We start from the raw sequence: 27,783 nt of genomic DNA on the forward strand, positions 1-27,783 counted from the left end.
TTGATGTCTAGTTTTCAGAAAGTCAAAGAAATTGTAATTTAGAGTTCTATACAAAAATTTGTGGCTATTATACTAGAGGCTGTCCGGAAGAGTTGGAGAAGGTTGTTGGAAAAATTAGTTCTTCGCGATCGCGGGAGAATGGCCGCGATCGCATAGAGAAAAAAAGGGCTGGCAAAATTTTGTGCTTCACTAGCGCGTTAGTTTGTCCGCGATATCATAGAGAAATGCCTGGGCAGATTATAAAGTACTCTATTTCGAGGGTTTCAGCCATTTTTACATTTTTGGAGCTAGGGACCTCAGATTGAAGCGATTCTTGAAGCAATTTTCACCATATGAATTGGGGTAAGTGTTCTCTACTCGGCTTTGGTTATATTTCATGAATCTATCTTCGATTTTTAGCTTTTGGTTGAGGAATTTTAAAGAGGAAATTGGGGGTTTTGGCCTAAAGTTTCATAATATGAATTTTTGAGTTTTGAACATCGAATTGGAGTCGGAATTGAGTGAAACTAGTATGGTTGGACTCGTAATTGAATGGGTTTTTGAATTTTGTGAGTTTTGTCGGGTTCCGAGGTGCGGGCTTGGGTGTAGTTTTTGGTCGGATTTGGGATTTGATTTAGGATTTCATCTTTATCATTTGGAATTGTTTCCTTGGGCTTTATTTGATATACTTGAGTTGATTTTGGCTAGTTTTGAGCCGTTTGGAGGTTGCTATGCGCGTGATGGAATTTTCGGGGCATCGGAAGAATTCCTCATCCGCGAGCTATTAGGGATCTTTTCTCGGGCCTATTCATATGGTACCTAACGTAATTCTATGATACCTGTTGTGCTTGCTCGGTATTGGAATTGGCATGTTCGAGGTAAGTAACTCTTCTAAACTTAGTGCTGAGGGTATGAAACTTCGAATTATGTGTTGTGTGATTGGTATTGAGGTGAAGCACATGCTAGGTGATGGGCGTGTGGGCGTGCACCCTGTGAATTGTGACTTCATTGTCTCCATGGTACTGTATAGTGGTCCTATTTTGTTGATATATGTGTTTTCACCATGTGATAAAGTAATTGAGCTGTCAATCATGCTAGATATCATGTTTAGGCTTTATGCCGATATTGTTGGGATCCATAGCGGTCGTTTCTTGCTGTTATCCTTCACTGATTTCATTGGTATTTTGTACTCAGTCATATTCATGCATTCATATCATATATCGGTCTCAGTTGTTATTTATTGATACATCATATTATTGTTGTCGGGCTAGTTTCATGACATTTTGAGCCCATGAGTGAGATTGGAGAGTTTGATGACTGAGTGAGGCCGAGGGCCTGAGTGAGAGTGATATTATGGGATCGGGTTGCACGCCGCAGCATGTTATATTGATTACATTCTATGGGATCGGGCTGCACGCCACAGCGATATAGCGCTTTGGCTGAAGGAGCCCCTCGGAGTCTGTACACACCCCCAGTGAGCGCAGTCCTCTGAGAGTGTGAGTACATGAGTTCATCACTGAGAGGCATTTCATTTGACATGCGTACTTGAGATACATGCATAGAGATGCATTTCCGTTTTCTGCCCAGTTTTGATGACATTTTACCTGTATCTTGACATGTAGGCATAGAGATGTACTTTCCTCATGCTATCTAAAAATGAAACATTTACCCGATGAATGATTTTTGGGAAAAATTACAGTTTTCAAACTTACTCATATTTTTTACGATTTTGGTAAAGGATTTTTGTTTTTCACTGATATACTTGAAAAGCGGAACTATTTTCGAGAATTATGAATAAGCTGAGCATTTTGAATTCTGATTTATTTCTTTTATTACTTGCTTTACGCTATTATGAAATGTTGTTGGCTATTGGTGTTAGATCCGACCTTTGTTCCAGCTCGCCACTACTTTCAACCTAAGGTTAGGTTTGTTACTTATTGAGTACATGGGGTCGATTTTACTCAAACTACACTTTTGCAGTTTGTGTGCAGATGTCGGCTGTCGTTGTTGTTGTGTTCGATGGGAGCTGGATTTGAAGATGTACCTGCGTCCCTGTTGTAGCTGCCTATGTTCATAGTAGCCTTAGATTTATAAAACTCTGTTTATGTACTTTTCAAACAGATGATGTATTTATTTTATATCGGCTTTGTAAACTCTATTCTTAGAAGCTTATAATTTGTACTACCAGTCTTTGGGGTATGTATAAGATTAAGATAATTTCTTCTATTTAATTATTTTGTTAGTTTCATTGAAATTGGATAGTTGTTAATTGGCTTACCTAGCGGGTTTGGTTAGGTGCCATCACGACTAGTCGGATTTTGGGTCGTGACAGCTTGCCCATGAGCACTCTAGCCCAGATGGAGGTAGTGTTGTTCTAGAGTCTCCAAGCAAGACTGGTGTGGCATGTTTTGTTTTTTAGGTGGGACTGCTGGAGACCCATCCCGCCCTTGTTCTTTGGTTTGGTGGCAGTGGCCCACTTGACCATGTGTAACTTTCTTTTCATAGGGGTAGTACCCCAAATAAAATTTCTTTGGATTTTGTCAATTTGGTTGGTTATTTGGGAGTGTAGCTAGATGTATTGCATGACATGGTTTGGGATGCTACTAAGGCATGCCTTAGCCAGAGTTCGGCTAGACATGTTCAGGAATTTTGTTTTGCATCCTGTCATTCTACTATTAAGGTTATCTATGATGAACTGGAAGTCACTGTTCCTAGGCCTTTTAGTGAAGATGGGGAACCTAAGGTATTTCCCAAAGTCTTTTGCACCTTTGATACCTAGAATGACACTGCATGTTGTGGCACACTTTGCTTGGCAATTAGAGGAAAAGATCACTTTGGATTTCTGGAGGTTGAATTTCTGCCCAGATGCAGCATTGAAGCTTCCCAGAATGGCTAAGATTGACTCACATTTACTTTTATTGGCTCTGGAAAACATAGTGAGGTCATCAGCAAAGAATAGCTGGGAGATTCTAGGCCCTCCCCTGCTGATACTCATAAGACACCAATCCTTCTCAGATACATCATTATCAATATCCCTGGAGAGCCTTTTCGTACATATGATGAACAGATAGGGTGGCATAGGGTCCCCCTGCCTAATGCCTCTATTGGGTTTGAAGTACTCAGTCTGAGTACTATTGACTAGGATGGAGATGGAGCTTGTAGTGAGACAGGACATGATGAGGGTGGTAAGCTTAATGGGGAAGTTGAATAAGAGAAGGGATTCTCTGATGAAAGACCATTCTAACCTATCGAAAGTCTTCTATAAGTCTACTTTCAGGATCATGTTGGCATTCTTGGCTTTCATGTTTTGGAAGTGGGCAATGTACCCGGACCACAATGGCATTGTCAGCGGCTCTTCTATTGGCTAGAAAGCTGGCATGGGTAGGGCCAATGATATTTTGGAGCATTGGTTTGATTCTGTTGACAATGATCTCAGTGATCAGCTTATACAGAGTGTTGCACAGACCAATTGGTCTGAAGTTTTTCAACAAGGTGGCATTAGGGCATTTAGGGATAAGGCAGAGATTGGTTTGGTTTATTTCAGGAGGGACCAAACTTATGGCAAAGACAATGTTGCAGAATTGGATAACACTGTTGGAGACTATGTGCCAGTACTTTCGATAGAAGAAGGGGTGGAGGCCATCAGGCCTAGGTTCCTTCATGGCCTTGAAGGAGAACAGGGCACTCTTGATCCCAGAGAGCCTAAGGGTGGAGTCAATGGTGTCTTGCTCCCTGGTATTCAGAATATTAGTACTATCAGTGATGTGAATCTTGTTCAGCACTGAGCTGTGATGTTCAGTGGTATAGATTTTAGTGAAGTAGTTGAGGATTATGTCTTTAATGTCCTGGGGATTCTGAATGTTGTTCCCTACCTCATCCTTGAGGGACATGATCTTGTTCCTACTTCTTCTGTTAAGAGTGGATATATGGAAGAATTTGGTGCTAGCATCACCCTCACTCAACCAACTAATTCTGGATTTAAGCTTCCAGAAGTCTTCCTCATTCTTTAGAATGGTAGAGAAGCCATGTTGGAGCTTGGATTCCAGCTCATAAAGGAAGGTGCTAAAGGGGTAGGCATTGGACTTCTGAATACCAGAAATTCTGGCAAGGATATGCCTTTTCCTATGGAAGATGTTGCCAAAGACATGTTTATTCCAGTCAGTTACTATGTTGGTAAAGACAGAAGTAGCTTCCAGAATATCAGTCCTAGCATCAAAATTGTCCTCCACAAGAGGGAGGAAGTCAGGGTGACTACACCACATAGATTCAAACTTGAATGGTTTGTTTGCCCTATTGTGATTCTGGTGGGAAAGGCTTAAAAGAAGAGGACAATGATCTGAGTGAGTCCTAGGAAAGTGTGTAACAGTAGATTCAGGGAATTCCTCAATCCAAGCATCAGTTGCAAAGCACTTATCGAGTCTTTCTAGGATTAGGTCTTGCTTATTGGAGTATCTCTTATTAGACCAAGTACATTTAGAGCCTTTAAACACTAGGTCCACTAATTTGCAACTGTTTAAGCATTCCTAGAACCTATTGCTTCTATTAGTGTTCAAGCTATTCCCCCCAAACTTATCCCTAGCTTTTAGGAGTTCGTTGAAATCTCCTCCAACAAGCCAACTACCCCCATACAGAGAAGCCAGATCCTCTAATGTATTCCAGAGCATATTTCTATTATTGACACAGTTACTAGCATATATTGTAGAAAAAAGACATTTAGTGGAGGAGGGGATTACCTTGACCATGACATGCACTCCCTGTGGATTAGTAGCTACTTCCTCTAGCTTAAGCAGATCATCCTTCCACATTAGAACAATCCCCCCAGATTGCCCAATAGTAGGGGATTGGAATTGGGCATCAAACTTGAGCTCAGCAGTTAGGTGTTTGTGGTCTGCCATTCTAGTCTCCAGTAAGACCAGCATGGTAGGGTTATGGAGCTTCACCATAGATGAGCAGTGCCTACGGAACTCCGCACTGTTGGCCCCCCTAGCATTCCATATTATGAAGTTCATTAAGAGGGGGTTTTTGGTTGGAGCTTTCCTTTTGATTCCCTTCCCCTTGCCCACTGGGGTTAGGTTCATAGTGCCCACCAGAGGGACCATAGACACAGCTGAGTTTTTTGAGTTTGGAAATGAGGGTACCCGGAGATCGAGTTTGCAGCTTAGGGGTTTTTTTTGGGCACAGAGCAATAAGCATTTCTCCTGATTGTTCTCTGAACTCTATCTCCAAGGGTTCCTGCATGAGGAAGGCCTTTGTCTTTGGCAATCCTAATTTTTCTAGCATGTTCTCCAGGTCCACGTTGGACTCTCGGAGATAGTCCAATGCCATGGTGGTGCCCCTGCTCAGAAGGTCGATGGGAGAGAGTAGTTGTGGTGGTGGTGGTTGAGGGACTTAGACTATTGGTGGCCAGAGTAGGAATGATGGAAATGGGAGTGGAGCCTCCAGATTCATGAGTGGGAAGAAGGGCATTGTCTGGCAAAGCTGGCCCATGAGTGTGTTGAGTTCCTCCATGGAGAGGGGTTGTTGCTGCCTCATGTACTGGGCTTGGAGTAGAGTGGACATCCATAACTGGTGTCCAAAGTTTGCCAGACCCTGGTGGAGAAGCTGTGTGGATAGTCAAGCTAGGTACCTAGGATTTTGGATGGTTATCTCCATTGGGACCGACCCAACTATCATTTGGAGGTTCTGGGTGTGTCCTTGGAGCGCCATCTCCAACCATGACTCCGGCATGAGCTCTGAAGGCATTGGGGCGATGGAGATAGTTAACGGGGTTGTGGTCTATGTTTGGGAAGGAGGGTTGTTGTTGTTTTCCATTAGAGAGAATAGAGTGATTGAGGCTTGTGGTGTGACTAGGGGTGAATGAAGTAGTGGAGGGGGAGACGCATTATTGTCCATATCCTCTTTGGGTTTCATGTGGGACGATTTGCCTTCTGCAAATAATCGTGAGGGATTGACAGGGGGTTTCACCTCAAAGCTAGTATTGGTTCTTGGGTTTGTAACAGGTAATTGATTACCTTCACTGGAAGAGGCAACGTCGGGGGAGAGAAGAGAACATATAGTGCGTTGAGCAGGTGCAGGCGCATTAGAGTGACCTTTTGTGAGTGAGTTAGCCAAATTAGGATGGGATTGTGCTGATACTGGATCCTTTTCCAAAGAAGAGATACTCTTTAAATGTGTCAGAGCACCCGATTTGGGAGGGATATTGTCATTTGGGATCCCATATTCGTATACTGGACTTGGATTATTGGGAATAGAGATATTCCCTAAAGTGGCATCTTTTGAGTTTAAGACTGCCTTGTGCAGATGCCTTTTCAGTAGTCCGCTTTGCATGTGGGGCTTCACTTATTTTGATAAGGCCCCCTTGTGATGATGGGCCTTTATCGGAGTTGGGCCTAAAAGGCATAGAGTCTTGCTGGATCTCCGTGGCCCAACCCATAGAGCCCCAATTTTCCCCCGGATTCATATGTTCGTTAGTTTTAGGGTTTCCGCCACCACTATTGGTGGCCTCAAGGTTGAGAAACGTACCTGTAGCTTCACTGTACCGCCTTACCCGGATCGCGGGCTGCTCCGGTGATGCTCTGACTGGCTTTGGCAAGTGGTTTCCTCTGTGGGCTCCTTTTTTGTTACGCCTGAATGGAACCGTTTGCCACAGGGAGTCTTCGGCATGAGCTGTGCCTGTAGTTGCGGGTGTAGGATTTGGATTAGTTGGGCTGTTGGCTTCATTGATTTTGGGCGTGAATGGACAGTGGCGAAGTGTGTGGCCAATTATCCCACACCCTTTGTAGAGAATCCCTTCCCCCTCATATAGGATAGGTTGGTTGTGGGTTCCGATGATGACCGCGGTGGTGACTGGAGTGTCTTATGGAACTTGGACACAGATCCTAGCATATCTACCTCTAAGGGTGGAGGAGGTACATGTATCTATCTTCAGCAGTTTGCCCACCCTATTACCCACTTTCTCGAGAATCACTCTATCATAGAGTTCTGTTGGGAGCTGCGGGAGTCTTATCCAAGTTGCTGTAATAGCGAGTTTGGATTCACCTGGGACAAAGTTTGGTTCCCATTTTCGTATAGATAGGAAGTGCCCCCTGACAAACCAAGGTCCCTCAGTGAGGACTTTGTTCATGCTAGCCTCTAGGTTGAATTTGACGATGAAGAAATCATAACCTAGGTCGATTAGCGTTAAGGGTTCAATAGCCTCCAAAGATGTGCGAGCTTTGCTCGCAGAAGCTGATGGAGGATTTTCTTCCCAAATAGTTTTACTATTAGGGAGTATCTCCATAGAAGATATAGTCTGTTCTTATCTTCTTTTGACAGAAGGATGGGGATATTCCTTGCATTTAGTTCGAACAGGGGAGGGGCGGGTTAGATCATATGAAGTGGTGGACATCAAATTCCTTTCCAGTAGGATCTCTTTGAAAGAATTTTTTTTAGGGGTGTCTTCCTCCATCTCAAATTGGGAGGCACTTGTAGGGGGATCCGGAGGTTCCGGTGGTATTTTGGAGGATGGGTCCTCCGTCAGGGGTGGGGATGTAGCCATGTCGATGGTATTTGGTTAGAGAGTGGAGAGAGAATGGTTTTCTCTTTCTATTACTGTGTTGAAGATGAATCGATTCCCCAATATTATCGCTTTCGAATAACTATGTTTTATATTGATTAAAATATTTGAATTATATTTTTATTACAATAAATTTTTATATTTATTATCTCTCATAAATAATACTAAGTGCAAACTAAACCCTTAGGGTCCTTTTTCGTAATTTAATAATCAAAAGCACTTTCTGAAATGACTGACCAAACACAATTAGCTTGCAAAAAGTACTACTCAATGAATTGGCCAAACACAAACTGTTACTTTACAAAAGCACTTTTTTTTAAAAGCACTTTTGAACAAAAATACTTTTAAAAATAAGCAGTTTTTGGCAGCTTGGTAAACGGGCTCTAAGTGCCCAAATAGTATAGTGCTTTTGCTGCCAAAATTTCACGGTATAGCCAGTTTTCGGACTGGTCAATCAAAAATAGCCAGTGTTTACCAAGTCAATGAAAAATAGCCACCGTTTTGCTGCAATAGAGACCGGTCCAGCATAATATACTGGAGTTCGGTGCACTTGTGTATGAACTCCAGCATATTATGCTGGAGCGGTATACTTTGCTGGCTCCAGTATAATATACTGGAGACTGGAGCACTGGTGCTCAAAACTCCAGTATATTATACTAGACCATTATACTTGCTGGAACTCCAGTATATTATGCTGGAGTTCTAGTGTATTTATGCTGGAACTCCATCATATTATGCTGGAGTTCCAGCATACTATCCTGGAACTCCAGTATAATATGCTGGAGTTCAAGTACACTTATGCATCCATCAAACTATGTTAATTTATTATAACTAACTACGTAATAAATTGACGTAAAAATACATGTAAATTAATCACGATTAACAAAAAATATAAACAGCTAAACTATGTTAATTCATTAATTGTGTAATGCATCAATGTTAATTTATTCCTTTTGTGCAGAGCACCAAGTTCACTGGAATGAGAACTTTGAAAAGAATATTAGACAACTAAACAAATAATGAAAATTTCCACGAATCTACATGCATACAGAAAAATCGGAATATGAGCACGGTTTAGATATGAGATAAGCGTATAATCATCTCTACGGCTCTACCAAATATCATATTGTACATAGCTCTCAGAACTATCAGGGGGTATGAGAACGTGCTCCGAAATAATCTAATCATTCCATCTAATTTAGCACTTTTTCTTCTTGTCAACATATTTTGACTGAGCTAATTCAAGAAGAAGAAGAGGAAGAAAAATTTGACTAGGTCGATTAATAGCCTATTTGGCCCGAGCTTCCTTTTCTTCATAAAAATTTATGATAAACTTGAAATTCATATAAATTTAACTTAAAGAAATCTTTTTACACCTAGTGTTTACATCAAATTGATAAATATATGGCATGTATTACTTATACAGACTTTTATCACTTAATCATAATTAACTACTAGTATATATTTTAATCTTAATCTTTTTACTTAATCATAATAAACTAATGTGGTTTAATGTAAATATGAGTGTGTCACAAGGTACGAGTGTAACAAAACAATGGTGGCCCAGGCACTGCAGGAGCATTGGCATGTGGTGTGGGTTTGTGTAACGTTCTCTTCACTCAGTGGGTTGACAAACGATCAAGGAGGCTTTTCAATGCTCCACCTTGAATTAAGTTGGTTCAACACCTCATTACAGTTTCTAATTTTTATATAAAAAGAAGAATTTGGGTACGGAGATAAATGCTGTAACAACTAATAAGAGCTGTTAGCCTCTTACCACATGGCTTTTCTCATACAGGAATTAATTCACCGACAGCATATGCATTATTGCCAACTTCATGCCTATGCTATCTTATATATATGTGAATGGGTAGAATAATATTATATTCATTGTTCTTTCTTAAAAAAAATGTAAATTAGTGTAACATCTATGTTTACAAAGTTATTCATATGTACATACAAATATAATTAGAACTGAAGCACTGATATGGAGCGAATGTAATTAGTCAGGTCAGTGGGTTTAAATACCGAATAATTAATTAGGCATGAGCAGTGGCGGAGGCAAAAGGGGTTAAAAAAAAATTATATCTAGTGGAAATTGAACTTATGACCTTAGGAAGGCTTTGAACCCCCTTGACCGCTAAGCTACACTTTTGTGCTGTGTTAAGGGGTTCAAAACTTAATATATAGAAGTAAAAAACAGATTTTGTCTTATATATATAGTGTAATTTTTCGGCGAAGGGGGTTCGGGTGAACCCCCTTCCGCCCCCCTAAATCCGCCCCTGGGCATGAGTGCACCGACTATATATACTGTACATTCACCTCCAACTTTAATGTTCGTTTCACCAAAAAAAAGAAAAAACATTCGACTTCTTTAAAATGATCGATTAATTTACTTTAAGTAATCACTCGAACTCCTCTTTTACTAGTGTTATTATTATTATTATTGTTATTATTATTGTTGTTGTTGTTGTTATTAGTATTATTACTTCACTTTGTTGAAGAGCTTCATAGCTGTTTGCTCAAAAGTTATCATGTGCTTTATGAGTGTAAAACAATACAAATAAGTTACGGGAAAATCATAGCAAATCGTAATAATCCATTGGACCAAGCGAAGAACATGAAAATAAGTACTCAAGGTTAGGAGAAGAAATCTTAACAGCTTTTATTGATAATATTGGTTTGGTCTGCCTCTCCATGAAGAGGTTCAGAGCCTTACAATGGTGTTTTCTCTTCCCATAAGATGGGTATATTTTTCTCTTCTCTCTCTCTCTTCTCAATAGTGGTGAAGAAGCAGCCCCCCTTCTAGGGCTTCCACTCTTAGTATTTATAGATGTGAGCTTCGTGAGCTGGCAATAAATGGCCGTGGCCACGCTGAGGTTCCGTCCCCATGGGGGAATGACTGGGCCGTGCCCTCGTAGATTAAATCGGACAAGAGTCGAATCCTGTTATGAATAAGTGGCCATACCACTTATTAATTATAGATTAGAGATCGGATTCTAACCCATACAATAGTCTTTCACGTAATTCAGGTGGTGGTTTGCGTGGGGAGAGAGCATTTTGATAAAAGGAAAAGGCAAATTAAAGAGATTAGAATATTTGAAGAAATGAAATGGACGTCATTATCATAATGGAATAATTCGCCGCACAAAGTGATATCCTTGGAAAGAAATGAGGTAGGCCATTTCTTGTAGCTGTTAGGAATAGGAGGAACTTGTTCCAAAGTTCTAACCCCTGTATTACGCAACACAACATGTGGCTGTTTGGTTTTGGATCTGCTGATAATGACCGCAACTTATATAATTCCCATTAAATATATTTCTTGAAAAGACTGAATTATTCTTCTATACATGATCTTTTCCTATATTTGATGGAGAATGAAGTGACATGAATAATGAGAATTCATATAACTATCGGTTCTAATTTGCATATACTTGTTGATATGTATATCTCCTTATCATTCTGAAACAAACGATGACAAAGTTGCCAATGACTACCACCATACTGTATTTCCCTATTCTGAAACTCCTAAAATGCCGTGTATTTGAATAAAAAGGGATGGAAATATAAGAACAGAACAAGGAAGCACTTCTCTGTTAGCTCACGGCTCTCCTTTTCTTTCCAGTTTCCTTGCGCAAGATGATCAAATGATCTTATTGGGTATGGACACTAAACATCAAAGTAGAAATGGCGTGTGATAGCCATTTTTTAATATGATATTTAGCTTTTATTCAGTATTTGTTACTATTTTATTAAAATTAATACGAAAAGTCAGTTTTACCCTTTCTTCATGAGTGCTGTGTAAATATTAAGGACATGATGTCCTTAGCATTTAGACTGCACACATGAAGTTAAGGACGTCATGTCCTTAACATTTACACTGCACGTATGAAGTTAAGGACATGATGTTCTAAAGTTTAACAAAGAAAGGTGCAAATACAGGACACTTTGTCCTTAATATTTATACAACATTCATGAAGTTAAAGACACCATGTCCTTAATATTTACACAACACTCATAAAGTTAAAGACATTATTGTAACACTCCTCAAATTTATAAAAGTTTCGAGACACGCTAATTATAGAATTAAATTATTATTATTTTTTTTTCTTGCCTATATATATATATATATATATATATATATATATATATATATATACGCACACTTAAATAATTGGATATACAATTAAAAAAATATTAATAATTTTAATATTATTAATTAAAGGTGGGTATCATTAATTATTAATTAAGTAAAAAAAAAAAAAGAAAAAGGGCCAAAAGCCCATAAAATGGGCTGTTGAAAACAAAGGCTTCAAGCCTTAAGCAAAACACTGCCGACGTAAAAGCAGAAAGCCAAAGCCACGAAAAACAAAACAATTTTGTTCGCTTACGAAACAGAGAACCACGAAACACAGTTGCTTATTCACGCAGGCAACGGAAAATCCTAGGGTTCTTTACAAATCACTAATCCTTGAACTCAGGTATATATAATTCCCTATTGTTAATTATCCTACCGTGGTAATAGGTAAGAATTGAATAGTTAATTCCCTTCTTCCTCTATATCAACAGTAAATTTCATGTTTAGGTGTGAAACTTTAAAATTGATTAAAATACACTGATTGTTGTAGAATCGATTGTTTGACTGGTGTCAATTGGACTGGGGTCTACGTATTGGCTCGAGAAGTTTTAAAGTGAGTTGATATAACCCTTTACTAAAGTGGTTTAACTCACAAAAGCACGCATACAAGGTGTTTGATGAATTGCTTAAAAGAGTTTATATTTACTTAATTGAAAATTTATGAAGAAGCGAGAATCTTTAGAAATACTTTTACATGTTTATTTCATTCTTATGTCATGCTTTACATTTGAGGATACCAGCATGAGCATGTACATGATGTTCTATAAAGAAAAGATTTAGACTTGAAAAGTCACAAGAAGTTTTAGAAAGAAAAGATTTTTGGGAGTATCCTTTATTCTGAGAAGGTGTCATCGTCCGGGCCGAGGGTCCTGACCAAAGCGTTACTTCCTGAAACTACTTGTGCCAAAGTAGGGAGAACACGAGCCGAGGGTCTCGTTGCTGAGAATTTACTTAGCCATGCTAAGGTATGATACATGAGCGCTGAGAACCATGAAGCGAGTGGCATCTCGTGGATTGAGCCTATTCGATCAGGTTGGGATCGAAATCGTGCCGATCACACGGCGAGTGAGACAGAATTAAGTCAGGATAGTTGGAACTCACAAAATATAAAGTGAAGTATCTTTTTTATAAGAAAGAAAAAGAAAAGAATTTCTTTTAGAATATTCATAAACTACTATTATGCAATTATTTTAGAGTTATTCTTATAAGCTTTATGTTTTACATGCATTTAGAACCTTTGCTCGTAATGTTTATGTTATTAAAGTTTCGCCCCCTGTTGTTGAGACTCACTGAGTAAAATGGATGGTACTGACGTTCTCTTTTGGGAACCTACGTTGGTATGCGGTACAACGTAGGAACCGGTTTTGCAGGCGAGCAGGCTACGAGTTAGGACTTCCTTCTCTTCCAGTGTTATTGGTGAGCTCCGCTTTTGTTCGTGGAGTAATCCTTTGAGTCATCTTTATTTAGTTATTTCTTTGTTTACTTAGAGAACTGGCCAGGAAATCTCATGTCTTGAGCAGTGCTTCAGTTTATCAGTAAAGGTTTCATAGACATAGTCGTTGGGTTAAGATTCTAATATTTTTAATAATAACTTAGCAGTAATTCAGTAGTTACTACGAATAAAGTTTTGAAGTTGATTTATTTAAATATTTAAATTAATCAAAAGTATTTGATTAGAGTACTGCCTTGTTGCATATAAAGTTTGGAGTTATAATAGATTTGTAAGCAGAGATGGTTCGCTCGGTCATGTTTAGTGATCGAGTGCCGGTCCCGGCTTGTTCAGAAAATGGGTCGTGACAACTATGTCCTTAACATTTATACTGCACATATGAAGTTAAGGACATGAGATCCTAAAGTTTAACAGAATGCAAATACAAGTTAAGGACATTATGTCCTTAGCATTTACATTGCACACATGAAGTTAAGGACGCCATGTCCTTAACATTTACACTGCACATATGAAGTTAAGGACATGATGTCCTACAGTTTAACAACAGAAGGTGCAAATACAGGATAATTTGTCATTAATATTTACACAGCACCCATGTCTAGCACAAGGGTATTTTTGTCGGGGCAGGTAAAAATTATTAAGCACTGGCTAAAGAGTAAATACATTTTAAACATTAAAGAGTAAAGACATCTCTAATTAGTGGCTAACTGTGCACTTCCCCAAACATTAATGGGCTAAACTCAGTGAGATATTGGGCCAATGTTATTCAAAAGTTAAATAACTTTCGACATGTTAAAGCATATTTTGAGATACTGTATAAGACCTGAATTCCGATTGAAGAAATTGGTAGAAATGACACCAAGTAATCCTTCTAGAGGGCTACTATTTAGAAATTAGCCAGTGTGTCTTGAGTTTCAGTTTTTCAATTTAATTTTTATCCTAAAATTAAAATTTTTAGTTCAAATTTATAAGAGAAAATAGGTACTGAAACCCTAAATAGCAGTCCTAGAAATGGCTATTTGTATACTTCCCCCAGAAATTGGAGGCAACGGCTTTAATCATGAAACTTTTATTGACATTATAATAGTAGGTGATATGGGCTTACATGGTCACACTGATCTCCTTGGTGGGTTGGACCTTGTTATTAGGCCTAACTTTCAGGTGCTGCTTCATGCGCGTGAATTATTTTTTGTAAAAGTTATTTAGTAAATGGTCTTCTTTTTATTTCTCGTGCGACTGATGGATCTTTTACACCATGATCTAAAGATCTTTTTTGAGCAAAATGAAAGGTTCAGAAAGTATATAAATTTTTTATTATCCTTTTTGTATAATCAGAAATTCTTTTAACTTTCTGATTCCGGTATATCATGGGCGACAATTGACCACCCTTTGCCGGAAAATTACATTGCACATATAGGTAAAATATTAGGTTTTAGAGGTACATAACATATATTGAACACCCTTTATCGGATTTTTCCTTTTACTTATTTCAAGTTTGAACACCCTTGAAGAAATTTCCGACTTCACCACAACGGTATACACGCATGTCAATATTGATAATTTGGAACCAAAGTCGAGAAAGTGTATTTCTCGCTAGTAAAGTCATCGCTAGTGCAAATGTTATATTTGATGAAATTGCTTTCACGTGCTGCCTTGGAAGGTTCTGTTGGCTGTAACGGCCTCTTTGTTTGGCCAATTTTTTGTTTACTACTTTGGTTTGAGTTGTTTTAACATTATATAATTTTTTCACACGGAATAGTTTTTTCTACCTTCTCTAGTCGTGGTCTTTTAGCTTGACTGGTGTTTTTAGTGTTAATCTTAGTACACTATTGTTTTTCATTTTACTTATTACGTTCATTTCCTAATTATTAGAAGAAAAGAAAAGGAAAACTATTTTAGCAGTTGGATGATAGCTCAATCAAATGTTAAATTAAGCTACTTAAGGGAACAATTGGGAAAAATAAAGATTATAATTTTAATCTCTGATTCATATTTTAATATTCCCTTAGTGTTTCGTTTTATAAGTTTAAGGTTTGGCTAAATTACCTTTAATTTTTCCATAAATGATGAGCTAATGATTACTTCCTCCGTTCATTTTTGGTTGTCTACTTTTGATATTGGATTACCTTTAAAAATAAATAAATTATGTATGTATTTTACAATTATATCCATAATAATTATCGAATTTCAAAATGTCTTGAGAAATAATTTAGGGAATGAGTAGTTAATGATAAGGGTAAAACATGAAAAAGATTGTCTTTCTCTTAATTTGCTAAATTGGATAAGTAAAAATAAAAATATATTTTTAATATAGCAGACAAGTGAAAGTGCACGGAGGGAGTATATGCCTTCTTGGAATAGTAAGGATGAAATTGAAAAAAAAAAGAAGCAATTAATGTCTTCTTAATTTTAGATTACTTTTCTAAAATTACAAATATTTTTGGACCAATATTTTTCTGGAAAACTTACACAAATGTCCCAAATAAATCTCAACTTACCAACCTCTAGCCATTAGTCATAGACTTACCAAAACTAGCCAACAAAAATTGAAAAACCAAATAATAGGGTTCTTTCTCTCAAAGAATCACATGCAAAAATCACCTTCCATATTTTTAAGCGTGATTAGCAACATTAGATACAAGACGGAAAGGAAATTTCATGGACGGGGTAGCAAATAAGGTGATGAAATACAAAAATCTATACAATATTCCAAAAATCTAAACAAAAAAGAAACTTTTTCAATGGGTATAGTTGAAATTCATTGAAAATATATAGATAAGTCAATATACAAAATTTGAGGAAGATTGGAGGTGATTTGGACTGGTTTTGTATCAAAATTCGTAATTAAATCGAGTTCAAAAAAGTCTTCTGCGACACATGTATTACGCATGTATCACACACACAGTTATACATGGATATACATGTGATACACGATTGATACAAATATGATACACAAATGATACACAGTGTGATACACATATCATTTTTTTCATGTTCAGCTTTTACTTCGAATTTTCAATTCAAACCACCTCAAAACTTCACCAAATCATCCCAAAACTGAGATTCAAGCTCCTTAAGTTGTGCCCAATCTATTCTAATAACACCCTCAAAACAAAGCAAAAATTTGATATTTTTTTCCTACAAATAGCTAATTTGGCTAATTTAGCTAATATTAGTAATATTTTATCAATTGGCCAATTTTTGTAATGAACTACTTATAAATGGACATAGCTGGTAATTTGCCTTTTTTTTTTCTTTGACGACTAGAGGGAGTAATACTTGCAATCCAACCAAAAGCAGCTCTAAATTGAAATTTTTTTTTGTCTCATACAACTGATATTAGTTGTATGCGGCATCTTTTTTGTCTTACAGTTTTGTGGACCCAGATTTTTGTGGACCCAAAAGTGTAAGATTGGGGTCCACAAATTTGTGAGACAAAAAAGAGTCTCACACAACGAATGTAAGTTGTGTGAGACACACAATAAAACTTCTCCTCTAAATTGCACTTAATGTTTCACATTAAATATAGGAGGTATCTCCTACTGTTTGATAAAAGGCAAACCATGACAGTTCAGAGCATAGTAATTTATTGGAACAATAATCACGTTCTATGATGAAATATAATGATTAGCTGATGTTTCCCCTGCCATTAATCTTTTCATTCATTTTAATTAATCTAAGTATGCATAGTCCAATGTATGCAAGTGTTACTGTATTAGTTGTATTGTTACTACAAATCTTGGAACTTGAGCTAAATCAATCTCCCTTCAAATCTTAGGACCCATCTGTCCATAGATTTCTTTTCGATTTTTTTTTTTCAAAAATGTGTTTGCCCTTAACATTTTGCAAGTTTTTGGAAATTTTTCGAAAATGAATTCTTCAAGAACCAAAAAAATTACAATTTTTATTCCAAATACTGCAAAACTGCAACATTTTTTCAAGTAAAATACACGTCCAAACATAATTTCAAATTCCAAATATCATTTTTTAACGTAACTCCAAATGAAAATTACGTCCAAAGTCCAAACGCCTACTTATTCATGATACCTTTGCAATACAGATCCAACACATGATGAGCAGTCCTCTTTGTTATCTTGCTCCCATTTTCTATTTGTCTTGAAGCTAAGGAACAAAATAAGATTGAGTTGGACCAGATCTGAAAACACTTCACCTAATTATACTGACTCATTCTGCTTTGTTTCAGTCCCCTAAGTTAGATTCCTCTCCTATTCCCACTTTTATCTTCACAACTATCTTCAACTCAAACTGTCAATTATGTTATACATATTAAAGTAATAAGTGTAACAGAATGTGAAGAACCATTCGTTGGAAATCCCATTTTTGGTTTTGACTGGTCATAGTTTTACCCTCGGTGTGCATAAAAATGTACAAACTTAAGATCTGGTGAAGAAGTCTTCTCTGCTTTTTCAACATTGCATGGAAATGAGTAATTTTAACTGTGACCAGAATCAAGTCTACCATGCGTTCAAAAAGTTGTCTTTTTGAAAAGCTTTTAAAAAGGAAAATGGGGTATAACCAAGCCTTTCTTACGTGCTACTTTTATCGTTTTTCATCAATTTTCTGGTACTTTTGATTCTGTTATTATTTTTTATGCTTTCTGCTGTTGGTACTGATATATTGTTTTTTTCGTCTGCTTGAGCCGAGGGTCTATCGAGAACAGTCTCTCTACCCCTTGGGTAGGGATAAGGTCTGCGTACACTCTACCCTCTCCAGACCCCATTGTGAGATTTTACTGGGTTGTTGTTGTTGTTGTTGTTGTTGGGTTGTAACCAAGAAAGCTAGAATAACTAATAAACAAGGCCAAATAGAAAAATGAAAAAAAAATGCCAGGAAAGATAAACATCAGATAATTGAATATAAAAAGGGTTGCTAGCTCTTTCACTCACTCTCATTCATCTGCCATCTATTTGCCAGTTCAGATTACATATTTTTTATTATTGTATTTCATCAATGCTGCCAAGATCATCTCTGGCGGCATCTGTGACTCTCTACATTTAACATCTAGGATTCTTTCTCTATGCCAATACTCATTGCAAAAAATAACTTATCCTCCTCAAACTATACTTCTTTCTTGCTTCTGATAAGGCTTTCAAGTTAAGAGCCAATCAAGATTCAACAGCTAAATGATGCAAGATTCAATCCCTGCTTGCTTTTCAGCAGGGGATAAGTCAGCAGATGATCATACTGTAGTAACCAGGTCAGGGCAAAGCATTTTTATGTCCGTTTATCGGACAAAAATTGCTGATCAATGTCGGTTAATCACAGTTACTTGGTGCAAAAACTTGTTGCTCCATGGTTTGTCAGTGTCAGTAGAAGGCTCAAACAGTGGTGATAGCCAGTATACTTGCAAGGTGGAGCTAAAGCCCTGGTACTTTTGGAGGAAACAAGGTTCAAAGCATTTTCTTCTGGACAATAAGCCAGTTGACATCTACTGGGATCTTAAGTCTGCTAAATTTAATGGTGAGACGGAGCCAAGCTCAGAATACTATGTAGCAGTGGTATGTGATGAAGAAGTTATTCTGTTCCTCGGCGATTTGAAGAAAGATGCTTATAGAAAAACAGGCTGCAGACCAGCACTGATTGAACCAACTTTAGTATCAAGAAAAGAACATATTTTTGGCAAGAAGAAGTTCTCAACAAGAGTTAAATTCCATGATAAGGGCAGAATGCATGAGATTTCTATTGAGTGCAAGAACAGAATTAACAGTAGTGGAATTTCTATTGATGGGGTTGATCCAGAAATGGAGATAAGGATAGATGGGAAATTATTCATTCATGTGAAGCATTTGCAGTGGAAATTCAGAGGGAATGAATCCATTCATCTCAACAAAGTGAGGATAGAAGTTTATTGGGATGTTCATGACTGGATTTTCAATCCTGGTTTAAGACATGCTTTGTTTATTTTCAGGCCAGTTTTATTATCCACATCTCCTTCATCAGTATCAGAATTATCATCACCACCATTCTCTTCATCGACATCAACTCCGTTATCATCCCAAACAGGGAGCTCTGGGTCCCTAGAGGGGTTAAATTCAAGTAACTCATCAGATTTTTGCCTGTTTCTTTATGCTTGGAAGGTAGAATGAGAAACTTACATTGGGTGAATATTGTGTTATTATATCTATCATTAAAAACATAATTGGGAAAGAGAAAACATGAGATTCATGTCATGGCCTAATTAGGTAGTAGGGAATGTGGGGAAAAGGAAGGAGGATTGGGTTGACAGCTGAGAGAGGAAAAGAGCAAAAGCACATGGGAATTAATTGGGACCCTTGTGCATTGTGGCTGCAAGGTAGTTACAGCTGTTTGTGAAAAAGTAGTGGGCATATAATTGGAGGACAAAGACAGATTGGATAACATAACATGCCCAATTATTTGCTCAATCAAGAGGCATCTTCATGTTCGTTTCTCCCACAGTTTTCTTTCTTTTTCTCAACTCTCGTTTTGATGAGTGAGCAATTATTTTGTGATACTTTTGTCTTATAAATTCTATATATAGAAAATATATTGTCAGCATTTTCTTCACTGTACTTCTTCATTTAGCAAACGCTATCTAATGGCAAAACACTTTTTCCAGATGAGGAGTAAAATATAGTCTTTTTCTTCTTCACTGTTTTAATTGTGCAATGATTTGACAATCATTATTTATCATCGTTTAAAAAAGGCGTGGGCAGAGGTCGAATTCAGAATGAGATAGCTCACAAGATAAGACAAAGAAATAATAGAGGGATGGGGGATTTTATATTCTGGAGCTTTAGCAGAAATGCATCGACTCGGGCTAATAAAACAAGTGAAATGAGTTGCTGGAGACTTCTTATAAAGAATTCTTACGTGATAGTGTCATCATAATATTGTTTTCGTTAGAAAAGATATTTTATTTTATTTTTAATTAAAAGTAGACATTTATTAAAAAAAAAAATTGTTTGTCATGTTATATCTCGTATAAAATATTATGCACAAAGCTTACTATAAGAATGCAATTATTAGTTATAGAAAATTTAATGCTGGAAATCAAATACTAGATTAGTAATGCAAAGTAGTATTAATAATGTAGAGTCTTACAAAAGATGCGAAGAAATTTCCCCGAAAACAATCAACAAGACAATACAAATGTAAACCATTGTAGTTATCATTGATACTGAAACTGCTCTGGCAACAGCCTGGGTTCAGTTTACACATAAAAAATTAATTAAATAAGACCAACTACCAAATACTGCTCTTCATATATTTAAAAAATTCAGTACAAATTTTGTAGGTTTTCCAAAAAATTCCAAAATTCACTTTCCATGAGCCTAGCAGTTTACTGACTAAATGGGATGATAGAAATTACTCATATTTTTACAGTTCTTATAACTCACTTCCCAAAGCCAAACCACTTTGCTAAGAAGAACGGCTTGTTCTTGCCACGAGAAGCATCGCCTGGTTTTGCTGGTGACGCTGCAGGAGCCTGTACAGGTGATATTGTAGGTTTACCTCCTAGTATGAAAACACAAAGAATTAGCCGATTGACCCGTATTGACAAATGACAGCTTATTATTCTTAGCACTAATATTCAATGATCAATCAGGTAGTCCAGAAGAGGAATGGAAAAATGAAAAGATAACACTAATATTTTACTAATCTTATACTGAGGCTCTGACAAGTGTCCAAAGTTTAGGATATTCTATTGGGTGGAGTGAGTAAAGAACTTCCTTAAGAATAAAAACAGCTGTCAAATTAATTGCTAATTCACCTAACTCCCAGATTTATCCTGAACCGAGAGGAAAAATCACTTTTTTCTTGCATTCTTCTACTTGAGCTTTCTGAAGTGAAAAAATTGACCTGCATCCTGAATCTGAATCATTCCCTTTTTTCGTCTTCCTTTTTTTTTGTTTTTTTTGTTTTTAACTTTTGCAGGGAGATCAGTTGCTAAAATGGTTTCATATATTAATGAGCAACTTTGAATAAGCACATGGATTACTCTCCGTACCAGAGAACTGGAAATAACTTGTGTGATTGTGTGGGAGCATTGATGTGTTCCCTTGCAAGGTACTGTTGCAGAATCATTAATATAGTTGTGCTACATTAGACTAAATATTGAAAAGAAGTTATACAGATACTATAGAAACTTTCCTAGTTATGAATTATGTTAAGGACAAAAATCTGCATGAGCCTAATGAAAAGTTCATTGACCAAAAGCCAATCAGCTCCAACTTGATCAAGGTGACAAATTGTTCTGATGCTTTCGAGATTCTCTGAATTACAATCATAATAATTAGACAGTCTGAAGTCAGGAATGCGAAGGCTCGATATGATCTTTGTGCATGAACAATTACTTCAAGTCTTCAACTAAAATTAACATGAAGTGCATAGATGGATAAATGAAGTGAAGTACCTGAGTTTGGTGACGCTCTATTTGTCTTCCCGTTCTTCACATCCTTAGAAATTTTACCTGAACTTGGTGTATTTTCTTGAGGAATGGAATTCCTCTCCAAGATCTGTTGTGTTCTATACTTATGGCCATCTGTAATCATGATTGGTAATTCAGTTTTGGGGTTTGCAACACGAAAACAAGTGTAGACAACATCATGTTGAGTGAAATAAAGCTAAACAAATTCAATATTGGGATTACAAGTAGGCAAAAGAATCACCAAGATTTGTCAATGAACTTACTCTCTATGGGTGAATTTCCATAACTCTGCCTCATGGCTTCAAAGAAACTATCGTCCTTCTGTTCTAGCATCACTGCAAGGAAAATCATGAACTTCAATTCTTATAACAAAAATGTTGTGAATCTCTGTTCATAATCTCATGCACATTACAAAAGCTGCAAAGAAAAAGCATACATTGGTCAAAAAAAGCATTTCTGTAATTTGGGGTGGAGCCAACTGAAAGCAGCTGAACTGCTTCTACATCTCTTGTCATCGACACCTTAGAAGATGCACTTAAGTTTTGTGTGTCTAAAAGTATGCCAGCAAGCTGAGAAGTAGATTGTCAGATTTCAAGATGTGCTTCTCCTCTTCTTATATTTTTAATGTGAGGAATGGAGTAAAACTCATTTAGTACCAGAAGCTTTTTCAAGATAGGCGTCTGAAGTAGGTCATAAGCATCCTCGCAGTAATTGTCTGTAAGAACAGTGCACCCTGATACAGCCTACAAGTATGACAGATGACAGGAGAAAAAATTAGAGAGCTTCACCAATTATACTACAGCCTTTTTCTGTCCGTGTTGTAACTTAAAATCATTCATTTTGGAGATATGAAACACATTATAAGTACCTCTCCGTTAGTTTGGAGTATGTCTTCCCCAACTACAAGGATGCTTAGCTGCTTACCCAACAGTAGTGTTTCCAAATCAACCTTTTCAAAACCAAAATAACAAAGATCAGCATTAGCTTGTCAAAGGATCACAGTCCCGATACTGGTGGTATAACTTGCAACATCTTTTCTGACATTCTAGGGAGATTAAGTATTCTATGAATTACTAAATGATGTATACTTAGATCTGTGATTGCTATCTAATTGTGTGTCGTGCATGTACATGGAAACCCCGAGTATAATGTTACAGTTCAGCTAGTTAGTTTTTTGGTTCTGTTCACAGTTCATAAGTTACACATACAATATCAAAACACATAGTAGGCATGCAAACTTGACAACAAAGGAAATTAACTTCATGTCAAGAGTCTCAAGGTCTTGCTACTAGTATATTACCTCATCAGAGAAGAGCAGAGATTTGGCATCAACACCAACAAGGTGAAAAAGCCATGCAGCTTGCCTCTCCTTCAACATTTTTCTTCTTGTCATATTCATTGCAGGAACTACCACCTCTATTGTATTTGCATCTGCTTCTCCTCCTCCTTGCTCATTAGCCCTCATCCTATTTTCTAATAACCAAGCATAGCAAATTGCTGCCACCATTGAGCTTGTACCTACAATATTCCAACTCACTCAGTGAAATAGCGCAAACCTAAAGCATAACACAAGACGTATCTATTTCAAATTGGAAAAATATCTGGTGGAACTCAACTGTTGGAAGGTCCAGAGAGCACAATCTTGGCTTTCCCTTTCGAGACTCCATTAAAAATGCTGTTAATTTTGTCTCTCTGATCCTTTAAGAATCGATTCAACTCATGACTCTTCAAATCTTCCTCCTTCACTTCATCTCTGTCCACATTATTAATGTTCTTTCCCAAAACTTTGTCGAACGAACAGGTGGACGCGGAGATGGTCCTCCGATGAACCGACTCTACCAAATTCCTTGGAGGCGAAAGGACCGAGCATGTCGTCGACGAAATCGATCTCCGGTGAGAAGACTCGATGAGATTTTTTGGTGGAGAAAGTGGCTTGTCGTCTAAACAGTGTGATCCACTGTCCGTTGAGCCGGTGACGGGAATTTTGAAAGTTCGTTTGGGAGAATGAATAGACTGTGGTTGAGGTGCATTGGAGTTTGTATGGAACCGCGTCCTGCGACTGTTTGATTGGCGGGGTGGGAGGGTGAGTGGGGGTTGCTGCTGCTCATTGTTGGGTTTGGGAGAAGTGGGCTCTGTTGTGCCGGCGGTGGGCCCATCATTTGGAGGTTTGAAGATGTTGGAGAACCAATCTTGAACGTTTGATGTAGGGGATGTGCCGGCTAAAGGAGGATTAATTAGCGGCTCTGATTTGTTGCGGTTGTGTTTTGCTGTTTTTGAGAGGATTTCTTCACTGAAGCCCACCACTGATCTATTCCTGTTAGTAAAATTTTGTAAAATCAGAACTTTATGTTTAGAATTTAGAGGTGCCAAATAGGCATATTGAATTACATTTAGACATTAGGGTAGACTCATTTAATACTTAAACAGCGGTCCCTTCAGCCCTATTTACTTGCAACTTTTTGCTAAAATTTGTTGTTCCAAAATACTTTTTCTTTTAGAAAATTAACAAGAGATTAATTGTTTCTATTCAATTTCACGGTTATTACTCTAATAAATTCTAGAAAGAATGAAAAAAATTGTAAGGGGTGTGAAAGCCTAAAGTGACAAATAAATAGGTTCGAAAGAAGTACATTTTGGAACCTAAGTGGAAAAAAATAGCTTATTCAAATTTGGTGTTTACACCAAATCACTGATTACAAGACACGTCTCTTCTGCACACACTTTTTAAATACTTAATCATGACGAATTAATAAGTATATAAAACTAGTTTATAACTTGTAGCCTGTTTGGCCAAGCTTTTTTTTGGCCAAAAGAATTTTTGGTCAAAAATTGAGGTGTTTGGCCAAGCTTTTGGAAGGAAAAAAAGTGCTTTTGAGGAGAAGCAGAAGCAGTTTTGGAAAAGCAGAAAAAGTAAGCTTCTCCCCAAAAGCACTTTTTTGAGAAGCACTTTTGAGAAAAATACACTTAGAAGCAGTTTTTTAAAACTTGGCCGAACACTAATTGCTGCTCAGAAGTGTTTTTCAAATTAATTAGCCAAACACAAACTGCTTCTCACCAAAAGTACTTTTGAGAAAAGCACTTTTGAAAAAAAGCACTTCTCAAAATAAGCTGATTTTTGCAGCTTGGCCAAACGGACTATTAATCATGATAAGTTAATTTGGTTAGTGTAAACATCAAGTTTGGGTAAGATTCTTTTTTAAAACTAACATGCATTGCATATTTATGGGTCAAAACTTATTGCCAGATATTTAAACAATACTAACATTTTAATCAGTAAATTTTAGAGCCCGCATTAATGCTTATAAGAAAAAGTTAGTGAAGTAAATCAAAAAGGGATAATTTCACATAAATACATTTGGATAAAGTATTTTTCAGCCGCCTAACCCACGAATACGATTTTCATCCGGTAGTCCACAAACAATTTTCAGCCGCCTAACCCACAACTTCGTCAACTACACCCAAAATCACGCCTAAATCAGATTTCGCTTTTTTCTTTCATTTTTATCTTTTCCCCTTTTCCATTTTCATTCTTATTTATTTTTTACTTCCCTCTGTATAGTATTTCCTAAACTTCACAATATCAGGAAGTTGAAGTAAAAAATAAAAGTATATTAATCCTTAGAGTCTATAATTTTATTTATATATTTTTTTTGCAAAATTTAAAGTTTTGTAAGGGAAATTCTTATTTCACTGGAAAAAATAAAAATTTACATTATTAAACACCTTATATACATTGTTATACATAGTCANCATTTTTATCTTTTCCCTTTTCCATTTTCATTCTTATTTATTTTTTACTTCCCTCTGTATAGTATTTCCTAAAATTCACAATATGAGGAAGTTGAAGTAAAAAATATATTCATCCTTAATGTCTAAAATTTTTTTATTTTTTTTTTTTTGCAAAATTCAAAGTTTTGTAAGGAAATTCTAATTTCCCTGGAAAAAATTAAAATTTACATTATTAAACACCTTATATACATTGTTATACATAGTCATACGTTAATTATACATAAATATATAATAATACACACTATCTGAAGGCAATTTTTTTACAATTATCTATGTTGTATAATTATGTATAATCTTGTATACTTGTGTATAATCATGTATAATTCTTTATAGCTATGAGAACACACACAAATATACATGGTTATAATTATGTATAATCTTGTATACTTGTGTATAATCATGTATAATTCTATATAACTATGAGAATACACACAAATATACATGGTTATACATGATTATACAAAGTATATATAGTTATATACAACATATACATCATTCTTCCTCCCTTCAGAAGTCATTAAAAGTAAGAAGAAGAAGAAGAAGAAGGAGGAGGAGGAGGAAAAATTACCAAAGAAAAAGGAGATTTCATAACTTAGAATAAGAGACAAGAATTAAAAGAAAGAACCACTCAATATTTTCTTTTTCTTCAAACGGGAATAAAAGGATCCTCTAATGTGAAAGTCGGAATCTGCTTCGGTGAGCACTGAATCGAAAAGAAAAAGACTACAAAAGATAGATCCGGTGTGGATTGTTCAACAATATTATTTTGTGGAAGAGGAAGATACAGATGAACGGAGCAAGGAAATCTGAAGAAGAACTCGACTAATTTGCTAGAGAGAGAGAAAGGGCAAGAGATTGAAAATGAAAGAGAAAGTGGGGTGGGGAGAAAATCTGAAAGAGAATTTGGGAATGGAAAAGTTTTCTCTGCATAAAAAAAAAAGAGTGGGGGCGGCAATGTGGCTAATCGGTGAAAATAAATTTTCAACATTATAGAAACTGGGCCATACCGGGTAAGAAGGGAAAATATAGGCCCAATTTTGTTAGAATGTTGGGCCAACTGACAATGAGAGTAATTTTGTCAATCAAAAACTAGAGCTGGTTGGGACAGATTAGGATACTCTTGATCTCTTTCCAGCTTGTAGTCTGTAGCTTTGAGGTTCTAAGCAGTTACACTTCAAATACTTAGGGAACATAAATAGAAGAAAATCATGACCTCAAGATTGGTTATTAGCGAAAAAAAATGTTAAGTTACTTTTCCATGAAAACTATTTAAATTTGCTGTTGATGTTTGGCTTTTCCTTTTTTTAATTGTATAATTTGATCATAATTGTAGAGTTCCGTTGCAGTCGTAGCAAATAAAGTGTTTGGTTAAACAAACAAAAAAAGGTGGTATGGATTGTAAACAACATGGATCTATTCAAAACGCAACAATGTTTGCTTATACAAAAAAGATGAGCTCTTAATTACCTTCTAGCAGACCTAGAGAGGGGATCTCTCCCTTCTGTTGGAGAATCTGAAATTCTAGCATGAGATGTTGCAAACCTAGGGGAAACCACTAGCCGACCTGGGGGCGACTCACTTCCACGACCAGGAGATGAAGCCACCATTTGCTTAGCCTCCTGCAGCCACTCCTGAGTTAATCTGCTGCTAACGCTCCTTGTGCTCGAGTCAAAATCGTCTTCATCGTCCATTAAATTCGTGCTTATTCCCTTCAGATTATATGCTTTTTTATCAGGACTTGGTGTCCCGAAAAACATGTCATTCATAAAATCAGTTAAGTCAGGGACATGAGTACTAGGCCTCTTGCTCTCTGCAATTATCTTCTGTAAGCTCTTTGAGGATCCCCTGCTTTCGTTTGACAGGTTCCTGTTGAATCTCTTCTCCATCGTGTGCTTCTACTAGTGAAAGCAATCTCCAATACGAATGACAATGCAGGAAATTCTTAGCTGAACATAGAGGGGTTGAGAAGGACAACGTTGTAGAAGCATTGCTAAAATAAATGAATAGCAAATTAAATGTTGTAACATTTGGCCGGCACAAAGGTTGTCGTTACTTAGGTGTAATCTTGTGAAAATCCGCCTCCTTGGTGGTTTGCCGGGTGAATTTCTTAGTTGTTACTAGTAATCACTAAAAAACCTTTGTATTGGTCAAAATCTGATCGCTGCAGTCGGCCTGGCCAAGATCCCGTCCAAGCGACGAGATAGTGAAGGACGACATGGTTTGCTCCAAAATCCCATACTCATAATGCCCGCCGTGACAAAGAACGACACTCAGGGAACGACGAAGGCGAACGTCGTGCGAATTTGTATTGACCCATAGTGAGAATTCCATAACTATATATAGGGGAGGAGCCTTCCCATGGAAAGGGGCTTTTTTCTTCTCTATCTGATTTCTCCTCTGTAATCTTCTTAGAAAGAGGAGCCTTCCCATGGAAGACGAAAAACAGTGATCTTCATCGAATA

At 37.0% G+C, this 27,783-nt stretch overlaps 2 protein-coding genes across 2 annotated transcripts; one reads left to right on the forward strand and one right to left on the reverse strand.

Annotated features, from left to right (window-relative positions):
* The first annotated feature begins 18,266 nt into the window (after positions 1-18,266).
* Positions 18,267-19,229, forward strand: LOC109208374. The gene has a single exon (XM_019371482.1). It carries the CDS (start codon positions 18,267-18,269, stop codon positions 19,227-19,229), a length of 963 nt encoding a protein of 320 aa, XP_019227027.1.
* A 1,074-nt stretch (positions 19,230-20,303) lies between these two features.
* LOC109208375 lies at positions 20,304-27,207 on the reverse strand. The gene is made up of 9 exons (XM_019371483.1): positions 26,886-27,207; positions 23,149-23,874; positions 22,833-23,050; positions 22,401-22,481; positions 22,189-22,275; positions 21,969-22,101; positions 21,796-21,867; positions 21,518-21,646; positions 20,304-20,619 (listed from the first exon to the last, which is right to left on the reverse strand). Exons 1-9 carry the CDS (start codon positions 27,205-27,207, stop codon positions 20,498-20,500), a joined length of 1,890 nt encoding a protein of 629 aa, XP_019227028.1. The 3' UTR covers positions 20,304-20,497.
* Between the last annotated feature and the right edge of the window lie 576 nt (positions 27,208-27,783).

This window comes from Nicotiana attenuata, unplaced genomic scaffold, assembly GCF_001879085.1.
Source record: "Nicotiana attenuata strain UT unplaced genomic scaffold, NIATTr2, whole genome shotgun sequence".
NCBI lineage: Eukaryota > Viridiplantae > Streptophyta > Magnoliopsida > Solanales > Solanaceae > Nicotiana > Nicotiana attenuata.